The 22,988-nt window shown below is 35.7% G+C and overlaps 1 protein-coding gene across 1 annotated transcript in view; it reads right to left on the bottom strand.

The window, feature by feature from the left end:
- plppr2b (phospholipid phosphatase related 2b) overlaps window positions 1–22,988 on the bottom strand; it is a 66,014-nt gene that overhangs the window by 11,006 nt on the left and 32,020 nt on the right. Inside the window, exons 4-6 of the mRNA XM_067374074.1 lie at window positions 8,900–9,020; window positions 4,334–4,584; window positions 1,864–2,040 (exon numbers count right to left, since the gene is read on the bottom strand). Of these exons, the coding sequence (XP_067230175.1) occupies window positions 1,864–2,040; window positions 4,334–4,584; window positions 8,900–9,020 (549 nt within the window). The remainder of the gene's footprint in view (window positions 1–1,863; window positions 2,041–4,333; window positions 4,585–8,899; window positions 9,021–22,988) is intronic.

Raw genomic sequence — 22,988 nt, 5'->3', positions numbered from 1 at the left:
GGTCATTTTCGAAAAAAAAAAATGTAAATGTATATGCTTTATATACACAAATGATCGCCTTGCACTTGTTTCTGCTAAAACCGCACTTCCGTATTCTTCAAAAATCTTACACTGTATGTTCTACGCCTTCATTTACATTTTTTTTTAAAAATCGTTTCTCTAAATAAGACCCTTATTCCTTGTCTGGTATTGTTTAAAGCCCTTTGAAGCTGCACTGAAACTGTAATTTTGACCTTCAGCCGTTTAGAGGCCATTGAAATCCACTATAAGGAGAATAATCCTGGAATGCTTTCATCAAAAACCTTAATTTATTTTCGACTGAAGAAAGAAAGACATGAACATCTTGGATGACATGGGGGTGAGTAAATTATCAGGAAATTTTTTTTGAAAGTGAACTAATCCTTTAAGTATTTGCCTTAAATCCAAACAGTGACTTCTTTTTTGGCTGGGCAGTGTATTATTACAATTTAAAATATCTGTTCTATATTTTAATCTATTTGACAAAGTAATTTATTCCTGTGATGCAAAGCTGAATTTTCAGCATCATTACTCCAGTCTTCAGTGTCACATGATCCTTCAGAAATCATTCTAATATGCTGATCTGCTGCTCAATAAACATTTATTACTATGTTGTGCAAAAAGAACAGCATTTATTTTTTGTAACATATCTTTTGTAACATAATAAATGTTACGGTCACTTTTGATCAGTTTAATGCATCCTTGATGAATAAAAATGATTAACATCTCTTAATATATATTTTATATATATATATACAGTACAGTCCAAAAGTTTGGAACCACTAAGATTTTTAATGTTTTTAAAAGAAGTTTCGTCTGCTCACCAAGGCTACATTTATTTAATTCAAAATACAGTAAAAAACTGTAATATTGTGAAATATTATTACAATTTAAAATAACTGTGTACTATTTAAATATATTTGACAAAGTAATTTATTCCTGTGATGCAAAGCTGAATTTTCAGCATTGTTACTCCAGTCTTCAGTGTCACATGATCCTTCAGAAATCATTCTAATATGCTGATTTGCTGCTCAATAAACATTTATGATTATTTTCAATGTTAAAAACAGTTGTGTACTTTTTTTTTCAGGATTCCTTGATGAATAGAAAGTTCAAAAGAACAGCATTTATCTGAAATACAAAGCTTCTGTAGCATTATACACTACCGTTCAAAAGTTTGGGGTCAGTAAGAATTTTTATTTTTTTGAAAAGAAATTAAAGAAATGAATACTTTTATTCAGCAAGGATGCATTAAATCAATCAAAAGTGGCAGTAAAGACATTTATAATGTTACAAAAGATTAGATTTCAGATAAACACTGTTCTTTTGAACTTTCTATTCATCAAATAATCCTGAAAAAAAATATTGTACACAAATATTTTGTACAATTGTACACATTAAATGTTTCTTGAGCAGCAGATCAGCATATTAGAATGATTTCTGAAGGATCATGTGACACTGAAGACTAGAGTAATGATTCTGAAAATTCAGCTTTGCATCACAGGAATAAATGACTTTGTGAAATATATTCAAATAGAAAACAGTTATTTTAAATTTTAATAATATTTCACAATATTACTGTTTTTACTGTATTTTTAATTAAATAAATGTAGCCTTGGTGAGCAGACGAAACTTCTTTTAAAAACATTAAAAATCTTAGTGGTTCCAAACTTTTGGACTGACTGTATAATATATATATATATATATATATATATATATATATATATATATATATATATATATATATATATATAAATATATATATATATACACACTGAAGAACACATTGAACAGTCTGGCTGCGGTGAATGTATGTTCTAGTCTCTAAGCTTGGCAGATTCTCACCAGAAAAGCAGCAATAGCTCCTCCGGTGAGATATCCAGCGAGAACATCAGACCAGTGGTTGCGGTACTCAGCTACACGCACGATGCCCACCAGAACAGCCAGTGAGATGAGAGTCAGACAGAGAGTGGGTTTGGTCAGCCTTGTGCCTTTAGTCTTCCATACCAGAGTTACATACATCTGAAGGAAACACAAAAATACACATTGGTATGCATAAATACTTATTTCCTGACAGTTCTCTCAGCTGTATGCAATACAATGAAACATTATGCAATATAAAACATTTGTTGTAGGGAGCTTCTAACAGCACAACACCTCGGACATAGATTTATGCATGCATAATACTCTTGTCGAATCATTTTTCAACTAAACTTTGCCTATTCTGTCCTTTTATTTGTGTTTTTACTTCACAGCTCTGCCTGAAGGCCAGCAGCAGCATCTCAGAGTCTTCTCTGCACTGTTGCAGGAGTTTATTGTGTGCAGAGCTTCTAGCTGTTTCTCAAACTAGAGACTCTGATGTACTCCGCATCTTGATGTCTGGGCTGTGCACTTTTCTCTGTGGTGGTTAGATTGAGTAGTCCATGGAATAGACTTCATCTATTAAAAGAACAGCACTAATGGGGCTAATAGGTTTTTAGAGGAACTTGTTTGTTTTTGGCCCTTTTTAAATCCAAAATTTGACTTGAAACAAGTATACTCTATACTTCAGCAGTGCAAAAGACACTGCACTGCCGTCTCCACGCCTCATTAAAGCTGCATAATCATTCCCAAGTGTGCTAATAATAGGAAAAAGATCTCGAGTACCAAATCGACACATTATGATAATTTCTTAAGGATTATATAACACAAAATTTCCTTAATACACTGGATTAATGGCTGCTGAAAACAGGAATTTGCAATCACAGCATAAAAAATAATTTTTAAAATATCTCAAAATAGAAAAGTTATTTAAAGCAGTAATAATCATTTACAATATCACTTTTTTGTATGGTATATTGATTAATTAAATGCTAAATTGGTGAATAGTTTGTGAATTTCTTACAAAAACATAGAAATGTCTTAAGAAATTATATTTTAATTTGGGTTTTAGCATCACAGTAAACATGTAATTTTAAAATGATCTAAAAATATAAAAGTTATTTTAAACATTACAGATTATGTACCATATTACATTTTTTATATTGTGATTCATTAAATGCTACATTGGTTTCAAACATATAAACATCTTAAGAAATTATATTGTACACTGTCATCACAAAAGAAAAAAGTAATTTTAAAAAATATCTAAAAATAAAAAAAACTGTAATTTTAAAACAGTCATAATTACTATATTATGTATTCTTTTTTGATTAATTAATGCCACATTTGGAGAATAGGATTATGAATTTGGCATCATGGCACATATAAATAAATAAACATTTTTTAAAAATTAAAAAACAAATAAAAATATCTAAAAATATATTTGGCATTAATAATTATTTACTATATTACATATTTATTGTATTTTAATTAATTAAAGGTGCTAAAGAGGATATTTTGTTTTATACATTTTTGCAATATTACTTGAAACTGTCTTTACTAACTGATAAAAGACTATTTATTAGGTGCACTGAAAGGAATAATATTAATATACATCATCTGTGCACAAGGTAGGGCTTTAAAAACATCAGCCAAATGCGTAAACGATTGGCCCTCTGGGTTGTCAATCACTGCCATTACGTTCCTTGTGAGAGACGTGCGCGGCTGCGCTCTCCAGTAATTTTCCACACTCCACCGGCGCCGCATGCAATGTTTTTGTCAGGAGACAGGAGTAACAACTGCAGATTATGAGTTACCTGCAGTGAGTCCGACATAATGAATCCACTAACACGACACAGCGAATGCCGGTGGTAAACAAACACTCATGCACGAGTTTTGGGAGGCGTTCCCTCGAAATGAGCTGTGAAGGAGGGGGGTTGTTCTTACGCATGCGCTCATTTCAAAAACTCACTAATAGTCTTTGGTTTCTCAGTCGACGAAAAGATCCTCTTTAGCACCTTTAAATGCCACATTTGCGAATAGAATTATGAATTTCTTTCACAAACATAAAAATGTCTTAAGAAATGATATTGTAAACTACGTTTTGCCATTACAGCAAAAAATGTCATTTTAAAAATATCTAAAAATATAAAAAAATATTAATATTTAGTTATTTAATGGTACATTTGTGAATTATGAATAGAATTATACATTTCTTTCAAAAACATAAAAATGTCCGAAATGATAAACTGGGGATCAGAATTCAAAACAGAAAGTTGAACAGTCAGATATACTGGTCATTTCAGCAGAATCATGAGCAGAACAGATATTCACGATAGCACAGGATCTAGATCTCTGTCGTTATAACATCAGCTCTACTGAAGGAGAGGAGAGAATGGCAGTGATTTCTTCATATGCTGTGTCATGTTTGATGACTTGTCCTGGCTGTACTCACCACCGTATAGACAGCGGAGTACATACTCAGCGCTGCGTCCTTCGAGGGGAAAGATTTGCGGGCAGAGATGATGAGGTAAGGGTTGCCGGTGCACGCTCGGCGCTCTGTGATGTACTGCAGTGGTGAATGGCAGCCCAGTGCTGTGTAGTTTGGGCGGCATGTAGACAGGAAGTGAGGTGTCTGGTTTCCTGTCACTACCTGCCCTGCATTGGCAAAGATGGTGGTGGTAAAGAGGCCAAAAGAATACACACCTGAGAACAAGAGGAAGAGGGGGAAAGATTTAAAAGTTTCATCAAACACTTGATAATTATAAGATTATTTTAAAATGCTGGCCATTTAGAGAGGTTTGATATACACTACCGTTCAAAAGTTCGGAAGCATTAAGATATATATATATTTTTTTAAAGAAATTATTTTCAGAAAGGATGCATTAAATTGATCAAAAGTGACAGTAAAAACATTCAGCCTGTAATGTTACAAAATATTTGTATTTAAATACAGTAAATGCTGTTATTTCAAACTTTATATTCATCAAAGAATCCTGAACAAAATGTATCATGGTTTTCACAAAAATATTAAGCAGCACAACTGTTTTCAACATCCATAATAATTAGCAAGAAAATCATCATATTAGAATGATTTCTGAAGGATCATGTGACACAGAAGACTGGAGTAATGATGCTGAAAATTCAGATTTGCATCACAGGAATAAATTACATTTAAAATATATTAGAATAGAAAAGTGTTGCTTTAAATTGTAATACCATTTCAAAATATTACCGTTTTTACTGTACTTTTGCTCAAATAAATGCAGTCTTGGTGAGCACATGCAGGTGACATTTTTCGAAAACATTAATTCTACTTTGCAACTACATGTCAACTAACTACACTGTTAACTTGAATAAGTTGGCAAAACTGAAAACAATTTTTAAGTTAAGAAATTCAAAGTTTAAGTAAGCAGAACTGGCAGATTTTTATGTTATACTAGGACTACATTTTAATTGTTCTTAACTTAAAATTATCATATAACCCCAACGTAAATATTTTTATTAGTGTAAAATTAGCTAGCTATAACAAGCTAATTCAGAAAATGCTAATTTGCCAACATGTTACCTAGAATGTATAGCACTTGCTGAAGGAGTACACTAATATAAAGCATTTAACATACTTGCTCTCAAACCAACCCACATGCGCCACTTGTCACCATGATGGTAACTCTCCAAAACCCAACATTAACAGAAACTCTTCTAAGCATAACAAAACGTTAAACACTAAATTTCCCATATAACAATAATCTTGCACAAAAAAAACACACACTATATAACACTTAATTTGAGGATTTACTGTCCCTTTCGAGTGCCATAGTCAAAGCATGCTAGGAAATAGAAATCCCAGCCCAGTTTCAGATAAACTTAAGTTAGTCTAAATTAAAACAAATAAGCTCATAAAACTGAAAACAATGAAACAGTTCAGCTTACTTAAAAAATATCAGTTCTGTGAACTTGAAAGAAAAAAGTACTAAATACTCATAAAAGCTAATTTGACTGAACTAATTTGTTTCAATTAATTATTTTGAGCGTTAGGGTTTACAGTGGTAGACTGTAGTAGACTCTTAGGTTATGGTTAGTAGAATAGCTGACTTGTAATTGCAAAGTTACTTTGTAACGCAGTTCGTATATACAGGAAGGAGGAGGCGGGAACCGGCGAACATTCAACAAAACTTTAATATAAAATAAACAAAGAACAAAACAAAAGTAATGCCTCGCGGATGTCTGACGGCCACACAAACATTATAAAACATAACATAAAATCCAGGCCTGGTCCTCTCTCGTCCTTCAATGTCCTTTTTATGCTTCCGGAGCTTCTCCGTGATGGATTCACGGCCGGTGCTAATAAATTTAAGCAGCAGCTGCTGATACAACGGCAACGGCATTCTGGCGTTCCATTGCGCATGCGCAAATTTAACTGCTACTTCTTGTCGTTCTACTGTAACCGTCTACTACGGCAGGGTAGCCGATTTGCCGTAGTCGATAATACGTGACAGACTAGATAAGTAAATGTTATGCTCTATGGTTATGTGGTATTTTAGTTGTATCTGTATGTCATTTAATGCCAACAGCAACCATTCTCTTGCTTTTATTTACATGTAATGTATTGTTTACTATGTCAAATGATCCACGCCATCCTCTTTGTTGTTGCTTAGTGATTTTTGCGTTCTTTAGCTACGGCAGTTGACAGTTTACTTCCGGTCGTCGTTGCCGTTCCATCAACAGCTGTTGCTTAAAGTCCCATTATCTTCTCGCGTCACCGGCCTCGCGCCGTTCCCTCACGGCTCTCGCCCGCCCTGCTCGCCACATACTTTTAGGGTGTGTCTCAATCAGTTCCCTAGATCCCGAGCTCGTGAATCAGTATATCGTGTACACGAATTCGGGCACTGGTAAGGACAGTAAAAGATACTGGTTCACTAAGTTACACATTGGGACACTCATGACTCTATTTCCAGCGACGTGACAACGTCCTCATTGTACAACATCACTACTGGTATTTATGAACAACAACAGATCTGATATTTTCTGACATTACTTGTAATGTTATTTAAAGTACGTTATGATTAATTATTTGCTTGTTACATATACGTGCAACATTTCAGCCGTGAATAAATTATAAATGTTAGCTAGATTATGTTCATTAACTTACTTGTCTAGCGATGTAGGTTTATGCTGAAATATAATAAAATAACGGTTTGTATTTTTAAAAACATCTATCGCGTATCGTTATGTGTAGTGAGTTGGCTCACGTGATTCAAGTTTCGCGCTTCATAGGCTGCGTTCCAGTCCAGTTTTAGACACACACTCGCAAACTTCCCTAAACACTTCCCCTCCGGGGAATCCCTGCCGCCATTTTGAAGTGCGTTCCACTTCGCGAAGTGGACGAGGGAAGTTTATGGACAGACCCTCGCTCCCTCGATTTTGACCGAGGGAGCGAGTCTACTTCATATGTACACTTCAGGCAGCTTCATAACCCACAATGCAACAAGATTATGACATCACCGCATATCACGTTTAATTTACTCCACCACAAACAACTCTATGATATTTTAATTATTTTTTAAAACATTTAAAACACACATATATACATATAGAATGCTGTATTAAACAATTTTTAAGGGGACAAAATAAATAATAAATCAGCTCCATTGCGAATTCCAAGTGATGAAGGGCTTAGGACGTTCCAGTTCAGCCCATTGCAAGGTTCCGCCAGAAGTGGGCACTCGTGCAACGTAAGCAATGGCGTACATCCGAGTCAACGAGACCGAGTGAAGTTAGCGAGGGAAGGGCATTTATAAACTGAACTGGAACGCAGCCATAGAGTGCCCCAGGGATGACACGTTTTTGTAGGCCAACCCGGAAGTTAGCGGCGCACGGGTTCCCTCGGTTGAAAGCCTATGCATTTTTCCCATACACTTTTGGAAAATCGCAGAAAATAAACTCTGTGTTTAACAAAGGGTTATGACACTTACACGTTTTGTCTATCAAGATAATCTTTACAAGTTAACACAACATTTATACATTGTGAAGCCTAAATAAAGTCGTCAGATATAAAAAGCTAACAGTAGGCTATAAACGGACTACAGCACACCATGGTCGCGGATCAACGTCGTCACCACCAAGCGTTCTCAAACTTTATTTAGAAAACAACTCTATTTAAAAACATGCTCACTGATTATGATCTGCGCTGTGTATGAATACTTATCCACTTTTTCATGAGAAATGCTGTTCAAATGTCCCGTTTTTAATGATGACGTCTAAAGTCCCCACCAAAGGAAGTAGTCCCTTTTAGCAATTTGTTAGCAACCGCCGATTTGAAGACACAGTAAAAGTTTAAAAAAATCACAAGTGGGTTATAACTGGTGTGTTTTATGTCATAGATCAAAACGTGAAAGTATTTAGAGGCTTTGTTAACCACAGACCTTATTTCAGGCGATTTAGCAAAAACCCATTCAAAAAACCCATAGGCTTTATGGCGTTGGAACCGGAAGTCCTAAAATGCTAACTCGCTTCCGGGTTTCGCCTACAAAAACGCGTCATCCCTGGGGCACTCTATTGTGGGACTTTTCAGGGAGCGAACGTTTCAGTGCCCTGAAAGGATTCTGTGATTGAGACAGCCCTTAAAATGGCCGACTCCCTGGTCAGTGCCCTGACTACTGAACTAGGGAGCTGATTGAGACACAGGGAAAGTTAGTATAATGTCTAAAGTGGACCAGATCGAGTCTATAGAATAGACTTCATTCCTTAAAAGAATGGGGCTAATATGTTTCTAGAGAAACCTTTTGGCCCTTTTTAAACTCAAAATTTCCGTTAAAATTTCTTTATTGAAATAAAGTGTTATTAAAAATCTTACCAACCCCAAATTTTTGAACAGCAGTGTAAGGTGCTTCACACCTACACACATACCCATTTCATAAAGAAGTTGTAACGTGGCAGGAAAAGTTTGATTCTATGTGTCTGAAACACTAACATTTGAATAAGAACCCTAGAAGCAAAGGAAACTCAAAGCATTGCTTACCAAGGAAGCGGACGATGCGTCTCAGCAGCGGGTTGAAATAGCAGCAGTCAGCCGTAACAATCGTCTTCTCCTGTGTGGCCTCAGGTTTAGTGAAGAAGGATGCGAGCTCCCCCAGCAGTATCTGCAGGAGACAGGCGTGGGAATGAGATTTCTCAGGTGCATATAGCTTACAAAGAACAGCGCTTAGGGGGAAACACAATATTTATTTTCCTTAAACTGATTAAAATGATTGCCAAATGTACAAGGCAACATTTGTCATTGTCAAGACTGCTCGTGTTCCAGTTCCAGAATTTACAAGAAATTTACGAGAATAATAGAATCTCATTTTCAATCCCATGAATGTATAAATGCTAAATGTACCAGCACAGCTGAGACATACATGTTCAATGTGCTCTAATGAGACTGCATTCATAAAACATGAATCCTCACAGATTGGAAAGCTGACAAATTAAAGTGTCTATGATAAAGAAAATATTTTTTTCAAAAATGTGTTCTTAGAAATATATAGGCCTATATTTATGTTGGTGTTACATGGTTTTGAGAACCATTCTCTAGAAAGGTTTAATCACTCTAAAAATGTCATGTGGTCTAACCATCAAGTAAAAAGTAATATTTCTTTATACAGTTTTGAATATTTCAAGGGTTAGTTCACACAAAAATGAAATGTCATTATTTACTCGCTCTCATGTCGTTCCAAGACCTTCGTTCATCTTCGGAACACAAATTAAGATATTTTGATGAAATCCAGGTTTGGAAAGACATGAGGGTTAATGACAGAAATTCAATTTTTGGGTGAACTAACCCTTTTAAGTGTATTTAAAAGTAAGTGTATTTAAAAGTATTTGTACAAATATCACAAATTATGTTCTGTTTTGTGTTTTTTTCTGCAATATCTTATTTTGTAGGTCACTCATGCCACATTTTGATGACTTTGATTCAGCAGACAAACTTGTTTTACATATTAATAAACAATAAAGCAGTTTCTAACAGTTTCTAAGAAATAATTATAACTTTTGGCTTTTTGTTTCCGTCACTATGACAGTATCACTTTTTTACTTTATGCTTCCCCACCCCTTCCACCACCAAAAATAGCAAAAATTCAGAAATGAAAACATGCTCATCATCATTTATGCATCATATATGTTTTCATATGTCATTGTATGAAAGAATTGCATTTTCAGTAATTGCACTCAATGAAAAAACAATTATATCAATACCAAGAAACATGGACAAGCAGAAAATACTTTTATTACTTTTAAAAAGATACAATTGGCTATGGTATTAAGTGTCTGAGTTAGTTGCACTTGTGAAAATGTTTGTTTGCAGCAAATGTCTGGTGTTAAATATCACACCGAGACACCTTTTTATGTGTTACTTAACCTAACTGAAAAGTCTTTGAACTATCTGACCTCCATAGACATGAAGATCAGCGTTTTGTAAAAGTGGTTGTTGCCTGTGCTAAAAGATCTCTAATGCCTAATTTTTATGTGTTGACAAATGCCACTCCAACCCTCTCACAGAGCGAAAATGGATATTATTCAGGGACATAAAAGCCTGAATTTCTGAGTAACCTTCAAATGTTTAGTGATGCTCTATGAATGATATTTTGTGGGGCATATTGTGCCGTTTTGAGGGCTCTTGTGTTGCGGTTTAACAAAAAAGGTGAAAATAGACAGATAGAGGAAGAGAAAGCGAGAAAATAAGAGAGAGAGAGAATGAATATTTGACAAGAACATCCTTGATATATCAGAGTGCTCTGAAGCTGCAATGTTGAAGCAGCAGTGATACTGGCAGCCATTATGCTTTCAAATCCTTAACACACATCACGATTATAACACATCTGCTCTGAAGAGACACACACACAGATAGATGAAACATTTGGAGTTCACTGAATGCCTCAGTGTCAAACATTAAAGGAGCTCAAAGCACTCTTAGTAGAGTTCACATTTATGGACACATTAGGATTGTTTTGTTGTGGTTACTTCTGCGTTATCCTTCCATAAAATAGAGTAAAAAATGTATTCAAAATGAATTAATGGTTCAGTCATTTAAAGAAATAGATTACCCAATGTCATCATTTATTCCTCCAAGTTACAAGTGGCCTCATACAAGTTACTCCAAACTCATGTGACTTTCCTTTTTCAATTTTATAATACTGAGAAACATACAGTAGTTGCTAAAAATGATGTCTGTTCTAGAAAAACTTTATTCAAATATTATTAAAAATTTGTCAAAGATTTTATACGCGTATTGAATAGTTGTACTTGGAGTCCATTGTTTTAATAACGCAATGAAACATGACAAATTGTGCGGACATCATTTTTGGCTATATGTCATATAAAGAAATTGAACTCTTTTTTTTTTTTTTTTTTTTTCTTTTTTTTGCATAGTAAAATAAAACCTGTAGTTGACGACACCCATTGACTTCCATATTATTTTGTTCCTACTATGGAAGTCAATGGGTGCCATCAACTGTCTGGTTACCAACATTGTTCAAAATATCTTCTTTTGTGTTCAACAGAAGAAAGAAACTCATACACATTTGTAACAACTCAAGGGTGTGTAAATGATGACAAAAATTCCATTTTTGGGTGAAATTTCCCTTTAAATTTTGGTTTATTTATCACACATTACTACTTCAGAAGACTTAATATAGCATCATATGGTACTTCAATGGAGATTTTTAGCACTTTAGGAGATTGAAAACCCACTTTTATCATGTTTTTATGTTCTTGCTCTGACAAAATGACAAAGTTAGGTTTACTTAATTTTATTTTCTACATTTCTTTTATTGTGAATAATTTACCCTTGCATAAGTTCCATTTGAATAAATGTCATAACTAGACCTTCTGGTGAAAAATACTTCTCTCTGGTGACATATCCAATAATTTAGTTCACTTAAACCATGCAAGCTTGCATTCATCTGCCTCCACTTTTGAACTCAACGCCCATATATCAAAATCCAATCAACAACCGATGCTTAGAAGAACCAGGTCCCCACCCTTTTCTTTTATAATAATCCATTTCAATAGGATGTACATCATTTAAAACAGTAGAAATCATCTCTTGCTAGTTCCTTTTCATCACATCTCCTTTTGTGTTTTGGAGGAAATTAAGTCAAATGGCTTTGGAATGATATGTGGGTGCGTAAATAATGAAAAAAACTTTCATGTTTGTGTGAATTATCCTTTTAATTTATTGTTTGAACTGAAACGACTCAATTATTTTACAGTGACATTGTCAGTAAGCATTTTGCTGTGGTTTGCTGCATTTTGCTGTAATTGACATAGATAATGAGAATGAAACTGATAAACCAGCAAGAAGTGCTCAGCAGTATAGCAAACCCCCAAGGCAACATCATCCTTGATCCTCACTAATCAGACAAAAAGGGAGCTGTCGGTGTCATTTCGTATAAATTAAGACACAAGGTTTAACTTGTCCTCTAGAAGCTGCAGCTAGAGAGGACAAAAAAAACACGGTCTTTAGAGTGAATTAATGGAAGCTGTTGAAGTGAAGTGCTTACATGTTTAATTGATGAAACAGCTCTACTGACTGAAGACGGAGGGAAAGACAGACGGAGGGTACAAGGAGTTCAAAGCATGGTGAGAATGAGATCGATAGTGAAAACAAACCACCAAAATAGGGGGAAATAAAAGAGGAAAGAGAGCTGAAGTGGCGGGCCTGTCTGTTTCCTAAGGAAATCATATAGTACTTGAACATAGATACAGACATTTTGTGGCAGCTGGGAATGCTGTCAAATCCAAAGCTTCTAGCAAAAAAGCAGAGCACTAAAAAATGTAGGCACTTAGCGATGTTGAAAACCCTTTTTGGTCTACAGCGGGTGTCAGACTGTCGGTCAAAAATAAACCATACAAACACCGCAGAATGCCGAATAATCCGAACGTTCTAGCAAAGGTGTCATGAAAACAAATCCCACACTCTTAGCCCGGATTTTATATTTACTTAAAAATATAATTACAATATACTTAAAATATTTAAGTTTGGTTGCATTACTTATAAAATATAAGTATATTCTACTAATTTGTGGGTGTATTTGAATGTGTTAATAAATGTAAGTTAAATGCACTTACAATTATGAAGTTTTTCTCCTGGCCACGCCTCCTACACACTGGTTTGCGGCAGGTAATGATGCCATTTTGTCGTGGTGTGTGTGAATTCAAGGAGCTGTTGATGAGCAGTTGGAACATTTGTTTTGGCTGTTCTACAGACATTTTTTTTCCATTTACCTTTTTATAGTTTTTCACCAAAGGAGAAAATCACAATTTTTAAGTTACCATCATCGAGGTCAGGGTTTGTGTTAGTTGAGCTCTTGACCCTTGACTTTTTAATATTACATTTTGTTTGGGCAGTTTTAACTGCATTAAAACCAACCAGACAAGCAAAGTTAAAAGGTGACCTGAATCACTGAACTCATTTAGAGCCCAATCTCTGAGTTAGATTTACATTATTGATTACAGCAGCACTGTGATCCTACAGCGGAGGATCAACTTCTACAAACCACTTTTTTTTTTTTTTTTAAAGTTGTCCTTATCACAAAAAAAAAAAAAAAAAAAAAAATATATATATATATATATATATATATATATATATATATATATATATATATATTGTGTGTGCCTAAAATATATATATATATTTTAGGCACACACAGACATCAAGAATCAGCCTGTGAATCTCAACGACGGTGACAAGCAACATATTCTGATAAACAGATCAACTCTGAACATTTGAAAACAAGCTACTAAAAAGTCACAGAAAAACAGCCAAATTTAAATAGTGAGAATAAAGACAATTAAGACAATTCAGCTCATAATTTATTCATGCAGCAATGCATGATGGGAGGCATGGATGAATTTTGATTGGTGGCAAGTTAACTTGCTTAGTACATTGAACTTAAATATACTAGTTGTAATAACTACAAAGTAATTAATATTACAAAACATTTTAAGTTAAATGAACTCGAATTATAAAGGTTCACATTACTTAATCATTACTTAATTTTTTTAGGGCAACCAGTTTCCTCAAATTTTTTAAGTAAATTCAACTTATCCGGGCTAACAGTGCATGCTGCAAATCATGAAATCAAAAGGGAGTGGGAGTAAGAGTATATAGGGACACCAACTCAACTACATCATTTACAATGCTTCCTGGGAGTGGACAGCCACTGTTGACTTATATTGTACTGATGTTTAACACAGTACTCTGATCAGTGGATCTTTCTTTTTAACATTATGGCTATTCAGTTCTTCACATGGAATTTGGCGATTCAGTTTGCTTATGCTGATTATGATTAAGTTGAAATACCACTAACTTGTGAATTCAATAGATGCATCTACCATTGATAACATCAAGGTAGTTTTGTACTGAAATCAATTTCACTATGTATAAAGCAATGGAATGACTGAAATATCTAGAATTGTCTAAAGTAAGTAAGGTCATAAGACTGACCAAAAATGGGATTGCATTTTTACATCAGATGGGATGATCAGCAGTACTTGAACCACCAACTGTTATTTTACTCAGAAACTTGGCAAAAGGGTCTAAATCGAAAATGAAGGTGCAGCAGGCAGCCAGAAGATTTGTGCACAAGGACCAAATTAGCTTTAATTATGGCTTTTGACAAAGGTCAAATTAAATGAGAAGAAGCATTGTGAAAATACATCTTAACAGAAATTAAATTTCTCAGAGGATGCCTGAGCCAGAAAAGCAGTCTGCAATTTGCTCTGTAATTTTTACTGAGCTTGTGTGAAGAAAAATACAGACGCGCTTGATTAAGTCATAAAGCACGTCTGCCAAATTTACATAGCCCTGTCTTGTCTGACACTGCACTTTTTCAGACCAGGGGCCAGTTGCATAAACACAGCCATAATGTTAACACTGTCTTAAAGGGTTAGTTCACCCATCATCATCTTTGTAACACAAATTAAGATATTTTTGATGAAATCTGAAAGCTTTCTGACCTCCCTATAGACAGCAACGTCATAACCAATTTCAAGACCCAAAAAGGCAGTAAAGACATTGTTAAAACAGTTCATGTGACTACAGTGGTTCAACCTTAAAGGTGCCATCGATTTTTTACAAGATGTAATATAAGTCTAAGGTGTCCCATAAATGTGTCTGTGAAGTTTCAGCTCAAAATACCCCATAGATTTTTTTTAATTATTTTTTTGGGGGCATAATTAGAAATACACCGATTTAGGCTGCGGCCCCTTTAATTGCTCGTGCTCTCCGCCCCCTCCCGAGCTCTCGACTCTATCATTGCATAAACAAAGTTCACACAGCTAATATAACCCTCAAAATGGATCTTTACAAAGTGTTCGTCATGCATGCATACATTTGATTATGTGAGTATAGTATTTATTTGGATGTTTACATTTGATTCTGAAAGAGTTTGATAGTGCTCCGTGGCTAACGGCTAATGCTACACTGTTGGAGAGATTTATAAAGAATAAAGCTGTGTTCATGAATTATACAGACTGCAAGTGTTTAAAAATGAAAATAATGATGGCTCTTGTCTCCGTGAATACAGTATGAAACGATGGTAACTTTAACCACATTTAACAGTATATTAGCAACATGCAAACGAAACATTTAGAAAGACAGTTTACAAATATCACTAAAAATATCATGTTATCATGGATCATGTCAGTTATTATTGCTCCATCTGCCATTTTTTGCTATTGTTCTTGCTTGCTTACCTAGTCTGATGATTCACCTTTGCACAGATCCAGACATTAATACTGGCTTGAATGCCTTGAACATGGGCTGGCATATGTAAATATTGGGGGCGTACATATTAATGATCCCGACTGTTACGTAACAGTCGGTGTTATGTTGAGAGTCGCCTGTTTTTCTGAGGTCTTTTAAACAAATGAGATTTATATAAGAAGGAGGAAACAATGGTGTTTGAGACTCACTGTATGTCTTTTCCATGTACTGAACTCTTGTTATTTAACTATGCCAAGATAAATTCAATTTTTAATTCTAGGGCACCTTTAATGTTATGAAGCGACAAGAATACTTTTTGTGCGCAAAAACAAAAGAACTTTATTCAACAATTTCTTGTCTTCCCTGTCAGTCTCCTACACTGTTGACATTGTAAACACAGTGCAGCGCTTCCAGGTTCTCTGTTAGAAAGCCGACTCATTATTGGCCAGCTCCTGCGTCAGCATCACATGCATGCGTCATGATGCTCACATGTACAGCGTTGACCAATACTTAGCCAACGTTCTGACGTAGAACCTGGAAGTGCTGCTCTGTGTGTAGATATTGGTTATGACATTGCTGTCTATAGGGAGGTCAGAAATCTCTCGGATTTCATCAAAAATATCTTAAATTGTTTTCCGAAGGTGAACCAAGGTCTTACGGGTTTGGAACGACATGAGAGTGAGTAATTAATGACAGAAATTTCATTTTTAGGTGAACTAACCCTTTAAGAACAAGTCTGTTTATCTACAGCAGTTACCCAAGGGGTAATCAGACTTATTTTTCAGATTCAAATAGTTAGTTTTTTATGTAAATGTCTTTAAAAAGTTATGGCCCATCTTAAAGAAAAAAAAAAAAACTTGTAAGACTAGTCTTTGCAGTTTATGTAACCAGCTACAGCTTAAAATCAACATAAATCTCCATGCTGGTCAAAGCCGTTTCGCTGGTCTGGCAGGCTGACCAAACAAATCTTGCTTGTTTGACTAAGGAACCTGCCCCACAGCATCAAGTCTTCTATGACGATGACCAAAATCAAAAACACTATATAGTTATGATTTATCTTTTCTGCAGGATGGAACAACCATGTTTTTTGCGGAACAGGACCGTATCACACCACCAACAGTACTGGACATTTCACAAGCAGTGCACTGCCCCAGGCGCTGGCCCACTTCTCTTCTGCCAAACCAATTCTCTCGGTGGACTGAGTACTTATAATATACCGTCCAGTCCATAGTGACATAGAACAATATTAATAATTCACTGTACACTTCACATGCCTTAAAGAGGCTGTTTGGAAAAGGAGCAAGGTCATCGTTTCTAGGGAGAAGAGGGAGAAGATCAGAATTCCTAAAGTAATAGTTCGACCAAAACAAATGAATATTCTATCATCATTTATTCACCCTTATATCATTCCAAATCAGAATGTTTTTTCTTTCTTCCATGGAACTGCAATTACTGATGGCTCATTTACTTTTGGGAGGCAATAACTCCACTTATCGTGAATTTTGATTTTTAAAACTTTGCAGACCTTTTACATTCACAAACAGCTATATTACAGTCTATATGAAAGATAATATCCAAAAAAGCATAATAGAGGCACTTTAAATCACTACTCATGGACCGTCTTTCCCTCCACCTCCGCTTGTTTCACATTTTTTTCTACACACATTCCCATATTTATGTGAAAAGCAGCGAAATTAACCTTCTGCTACATATCTTGTTTGGTGTTTCACAGAAAAAACATGTCATTTGGGTTTGGAAAGACATGAGGGTGAATCAATGATGACAGAAAAGAAGAACAAATTGGACATCAACTTATTCGGAAATGATGCACTCGCTAAGCAGACTTCCAGTTCCTCCTGAGACTGGCAGCCCGCTTAGGATCGTCTTTCCGGGTGACATGCTCAAGGATACAACCTGCTCTGTTGTCATAGCGTTACCATGGCATCGGTATGACAGCTGATGCACTCATGCTCCTGCTAATCCAATGCAGATCACAAATAGACCGCACCACATCACAGATCACATTCATTTCCACATGCTGTCAGCCAAATTTTTAGCTGTCGTTTGATTACAGCAAACTGAGAAACCAGTGCCAGTGTGTTTACATTAATCTTTCCTGTCCATAATGTCTGTTCACTGTTATCACAACCTTCTTAGATTTCTTTCATCTAGTTGTTCTTTTTTTCTTGCCCTTTTTGTGGGTTTTACACTCTGTCATTCCTGATTTCTGGGATTTTGTCCTTCTGTCTTTCTGCAGGCATCTCTCCAAGTGCCGTATAGGGAAACTGGGTTAGCATCATCCCTCTATCTCTCTCTACCCACCACCAGCTCTTGTTTTTTCTTCAGTTCACATGCTTTATTCTCCTCTGTAAACTCAACATGAAATCTAATTTGACCCCATTTATTTTCCTAATGCATCTTTTTAGTCCCATTGTGGATTATTCATCAGTGCACATTACTGCAAGGAAAAACAAATGTTAGTCTTTGTAATCATCAAAATGTAATAACGCTCTTCCTCTGAAATGCCTTTTCTTGGTGATGCAGGTCTAAAATACAGAGTGCTATCTGTTAGCATTCCCATCTCAATGGAAGTTGCTTGGTTGGTGCAGGACGTACACAATTTGAAATCTGCCAAATTTTGGGCACAGAACTGCAGCCAATTTTTACTTTGCAGCTGCAGAAAATGACATCATGACAACACTGATTGGCTGATGGCACCACAAGACTACACACAAACCCATAATTATTGACTATCCTGACCTGTGACATCAAAGGCAGTCAAAACAAACAGGGCACTGGTAAAATATATGCTATATATATAAAATATATGATCCTTTCTGGTAACGCCCACTTTTCATGACCCAATCATTTCCCAATCAAAATAAAAGTCCTGTTTTTTCGTACTCAGTATCCATTCTCACTCTGAAACACTGAAACTACAAAGATGTAATATAAGTCTAAGGTGTCCCCTGAATGTGTCTGTGAAGTTTCAGCTCAAAATACCCCATAGATTTTTTTTTTATTAATTTTTTTAACTGCCTGTTTTGGGACATCATTAAATATGAGCCGATTTAGGCTGCGGCCTCTTTAAATGCTCCCTGCCCATGGAGCTCGCGCTTCCCTTAAAAAGTGCATAAACAAAGTTCACACAGCTAATATAACCCTCAAATGGATCTTTACAAAGTGTTCATCATGCAACATGTCTAATCGTGTAAGTATGGTATTTATTTGGATGTTTTCTCCTGCATTTGATTCTGAATGAGTTTGATAGTATGCTCTGTGGCTAACGGCTAATGCTACACTGTTGGAGAGATTTATAAAGAATGAAGTTGTGTTTATGCATTATACAGACTGCAAGTGTTTAAAAATGAAAATAACGACAGTCTTGTCTCCGTGAATACAGTAAGAAACGGTGGTAACTTTAACCACATTTAACAGAACATTAGCAACATGCTCACGAAACATTTAGAAAGACAATTTACAAATATCACTAAAAATATCATGATATCATGGATCATGTCAGTTATTATCACTCCATCTGCCATTTTTCGCTATTTTCCTTGCTTGCTTACCTATTCAGCTGTGCACAGATCCAGACGTTAATACTGCCTGCCCTTGTGTAATGCCTTGAACATGAGCTGGCATATGCAAATATTGGGGGCGTACATATTAATGATCCCAACTGTTACATAACAGTCGGTGTTATGTTGAGAGTCGCCTGTTCTTCGGAGGTCTTTTAAACAAATGAGATTTATATAAGAAGGAGGAAACAATGGAGTTTGAGACGCACTGTATGTCTTTTCCATGTACTGAACTCTTGTTATTCAACTATGCCGAGGTAATTTCGATGGCACCTTTAAACTTCTTATTTTGATGCACATTTACAATTTCAATTAGCTTTTTCTCTTTATAAACATTTCCTTTTTGTGTGTGTGTTAATGAATAAATTTTCTGCTGTTAATTTTAGTTGTTATTCTCTAATAATTTTGGTTTGATGAGTGCCTCTTTTCTATTGTAAACTCACTTTCTATTTCCAGTGGATTACTGTGCACACTTCCTGCTTTCTTGCTACCTAGCAACCTTGTAGAATCGCTATCTGCCAAGCTTTTCATGTGAAGGTCACAGCAGTGTACGATGCTTGGTTTGAGCTGCGCGCTGAAGTCCTGACACAAGTCAGGTGAAAGGGCCTTCATTTTCTCCATTTTTCACATTTCCATCCACAAACAGTCCTGCTTCTCTCTTTACTCGAGCACATCTCTCTCTCTCCATGCCCACATGACCAACTCCCAGTGTTCCCGAAGCTGAGTAGGAGTGTTAAACAAAAGCTGATGCTTTAATCTAAGGCTTACTAAGATTAGGCTGTGGATCGTCTCCACAGAGAGAGGTTAAACACATCCCCTGGGCATTGCTGTACACTTACGAGAGCTGAGTGCGGATGACACGGATCTCAATAAGAATATCATCTTTATATGTGTGTCTCTTCCTCTATTCCTCTTTTTACACCCTATTTTCCATCAGTATGTTTTCCATTTCTCTGCCTTGCTCAAACACTTATTAGAGCGGTAAGTAAAATAGATCATTTCAGAAGTGAGGCTGCTCCATTAAAACTAATTCTCATATGTGTTTCTAAACAATAATGATAATTTTAACTGTAAAACACTGTAAAAATGCTAAAGTAAAAACCTGTTAATCAGTTATCGGTAAGTCGCCTAACTGGTGAAATACTGTAATAAATCTAATGGGACATTTCATATCATTTTATAGTAAAATTCAGTTAAATGTACAGTTTTTGGAAGTGAAAAAGAACAAGTCATCTTATGTGTCATAATTTACAATGAAAAAAAAAATGTAAATTGACATTCGCAGTTTTTCACTGAAATAATTCTTTACTTTTTCTTCTCAGTTATGGACAATAAGGTCTTATGTTGTTAGATTAATGTTTATTCCATATTAGTCTCATGTGACCATGAGAGTGTTTTTTATTTGCGTGCACCTTCTCTATATTAATATTTATCTCTGCTCATGAAAAAGCTATTACATCAGTTAATAAAAAAGTGAACATTTACTGTAAATTTAAAGGGGACCGATATTATGTCCCTTTTTACAAGATGTAATATAAGTCTTGAATAAGTAACTTAGTAGAGTTAATAAGAATACATTTCTTGAATCTTGAATGCTGCTGTGAAATGCTCTGGCGAGGAGATAAACATGGCGGACTCAGGGCGGGGTCTATGCTAATAGAGTGCCTCAGGGATGACGCATTTTTGTAGGCAAAACCCGGAAGCGAGTTAGCATTTTAGGACTTCCGGTTCCAATGCCGTAAAGTCTATGGGTTATTGCTAAATCGCCTGAAATAAGGTCTGTGGTTAACAAAGCCTCTAAATACTTTCACGTTTTGATCTATGACATAAAACACACCAGTTATAACCCACTTGTGATTTTTTTTATAACTTTTAATGTGTCTTAAAATCGGCGATTGCTAACAAATTGCTAAAAGGGACTACTTCCTTTGGCGGGGACTTTAGACGTCATCATTAAAAATCGGGACATTTGAACAGCATTTCTCATGAAAAAGTGGATAAGTATTCATACACAGCGCATATATAATCAGTGAGCATGTTTTTAAATAAAGTTGTTTTTTAAATAAAGTTTGAGAATGCTTGGTGGTGACGACGTTGATCCGCGACCATGGTGTGCTGTAGTCCGTTTATAGCCTACTGTTAGCTTTTTATATCTGACGACTTTATTTAGGCTTCAAAATCTATAAATGTTGTATTCACTTGTAAAGATTATCTTGATAGACAAAACGTGTAAGTGTCATAACCCTTTGTTAAACACAGAGCTTATTTTCAGCGATTTTCCAAAAGTCTATGGGAAAAATGCATAGGCTTTCAACCGAGGGAACCCATGCGGCGCTAACTTCCAGGTTGGCCTACAAAAACGCGTCATCCCTGGGGCACTCTATAGAGTCTGTCGGTAGTCGTGGGCGGGGCATAAGCATTTGTGATGTCACAAGCTACAATCTGCAAACGGCTTATACTGAGACACTGCTTGTGAAATGAATATTTTTGCTACTGCCATTTTTTTCTTTTCCAGTGTATGGTAAGAACATCATCCTCTCTCACATTAACAATTATAGAGCAATTAGTTCCTGTCCTCAAATTTGATTACCCGATCAGTACCGGGAAATGTCACTGTTTGTTTGACTCCAACTGTCTGTGTTCCCAGCATTCTTCAGTCTCTCTCTCCACTATCATGTGAGCATCCACAGTCAAACAGAATGAGGTCACAGAAACACACTTATGGCAAACCCGCATTACTGGCATATAGGAGCACATAGTCCCCAAACATCCATCATGAATACAGAATTGTGACATCAGCAAGCTGCAGTTTCTCAGTGGATGACGCTGTACATCTCTGCTGGGCCAGAGCTCGCTTCAGATCAAAGGCACAGACTGTACCAGAGCTGCCATATTTACCAGAAAAAACAGACTGCCAAAAACTCAGAGAGCAGCATGAATAATTTAAGGTGCATTTGTTAGCATTTGTAGACTTCATTAAAAGCAGCATTAATGGAATAGTGTCACTATTTACTCACCCTCATGTTGTTCCAAACCTACATGCTGTTACTGGTTACATGGAACACAGAGAAAGATTTTTTTTCTTCCTTTTAACGACAAAGAGGTGATCTGATTTTAAGTGGTTGTTCACTAGCCCACAACGACAATACATACGATCTGAGGTTTCAGTCATGTCCGTAACAAAAAAACAGTGTGAGTTTTGAGTTATGCGCTATAAAGGTTAGTTTATTAAAATCACTAACCCTATATGATCAATAATAAAAATAACAGTGATGCATTTACCTGTATCAACAAACACAATTGAGAGAAATTATTTTTTAATTAAAGAAATGGGAAAGCTGCCAGTGGAGGTTTTCAATATATATACTTTTAATTCTGCTTTAAAAATAATTTCAACCCAGGCTTCTTTGGAAAAACGTTCCTGTGGCAACATTTCAGCAAAATTATATTGCTTCTTAACATTTTACAACATTTTCAAAGTGAAATGTCTAGTGAGTTGTACTAAAAGCATGTTCAGTTTCAACCAAATTAGATGAACGTGTTGGGGAAAATAATGCATTACAATATTGCGTTACTCTCTAAAAAAGTAACTGCCATAGTTACATTTAATGGAAAGTAATGCGTTGCGTTACTTTTTCTCACCTGGGCTGGGCTTGCTTCTTTGTTTTTTATAAGAACAACAAAACAAAAAGTTATATTTTTGGCAAATGTAAAGGCCCTTTCATGCCAAAAGTGAAATGAATAAGCCTCAGGCTGCAGGAAATGCAAATTCACACCTG

This window comes from Chanodichthys erythropterus, chromosome 21, assembly GCF_024489055.1.
Source record: "Chanodichthys erythropterus isolate Z2021 chromosome 21, ASM2448905v1, whole genome shotgun sequence".
NCBI classification, from domain to species: Eukaryota; Metazoa; Chordata; class Actinopteri; order Cypriniformes; family Xenocyprididae; genus Chanodichthys; species Chanodichthys erythropterus.
The sequence above is the reverse complement of the archived record's forward strand: the minus strand, read 5'-3'. Positions and strand labels throughout refer to the sequence as shown.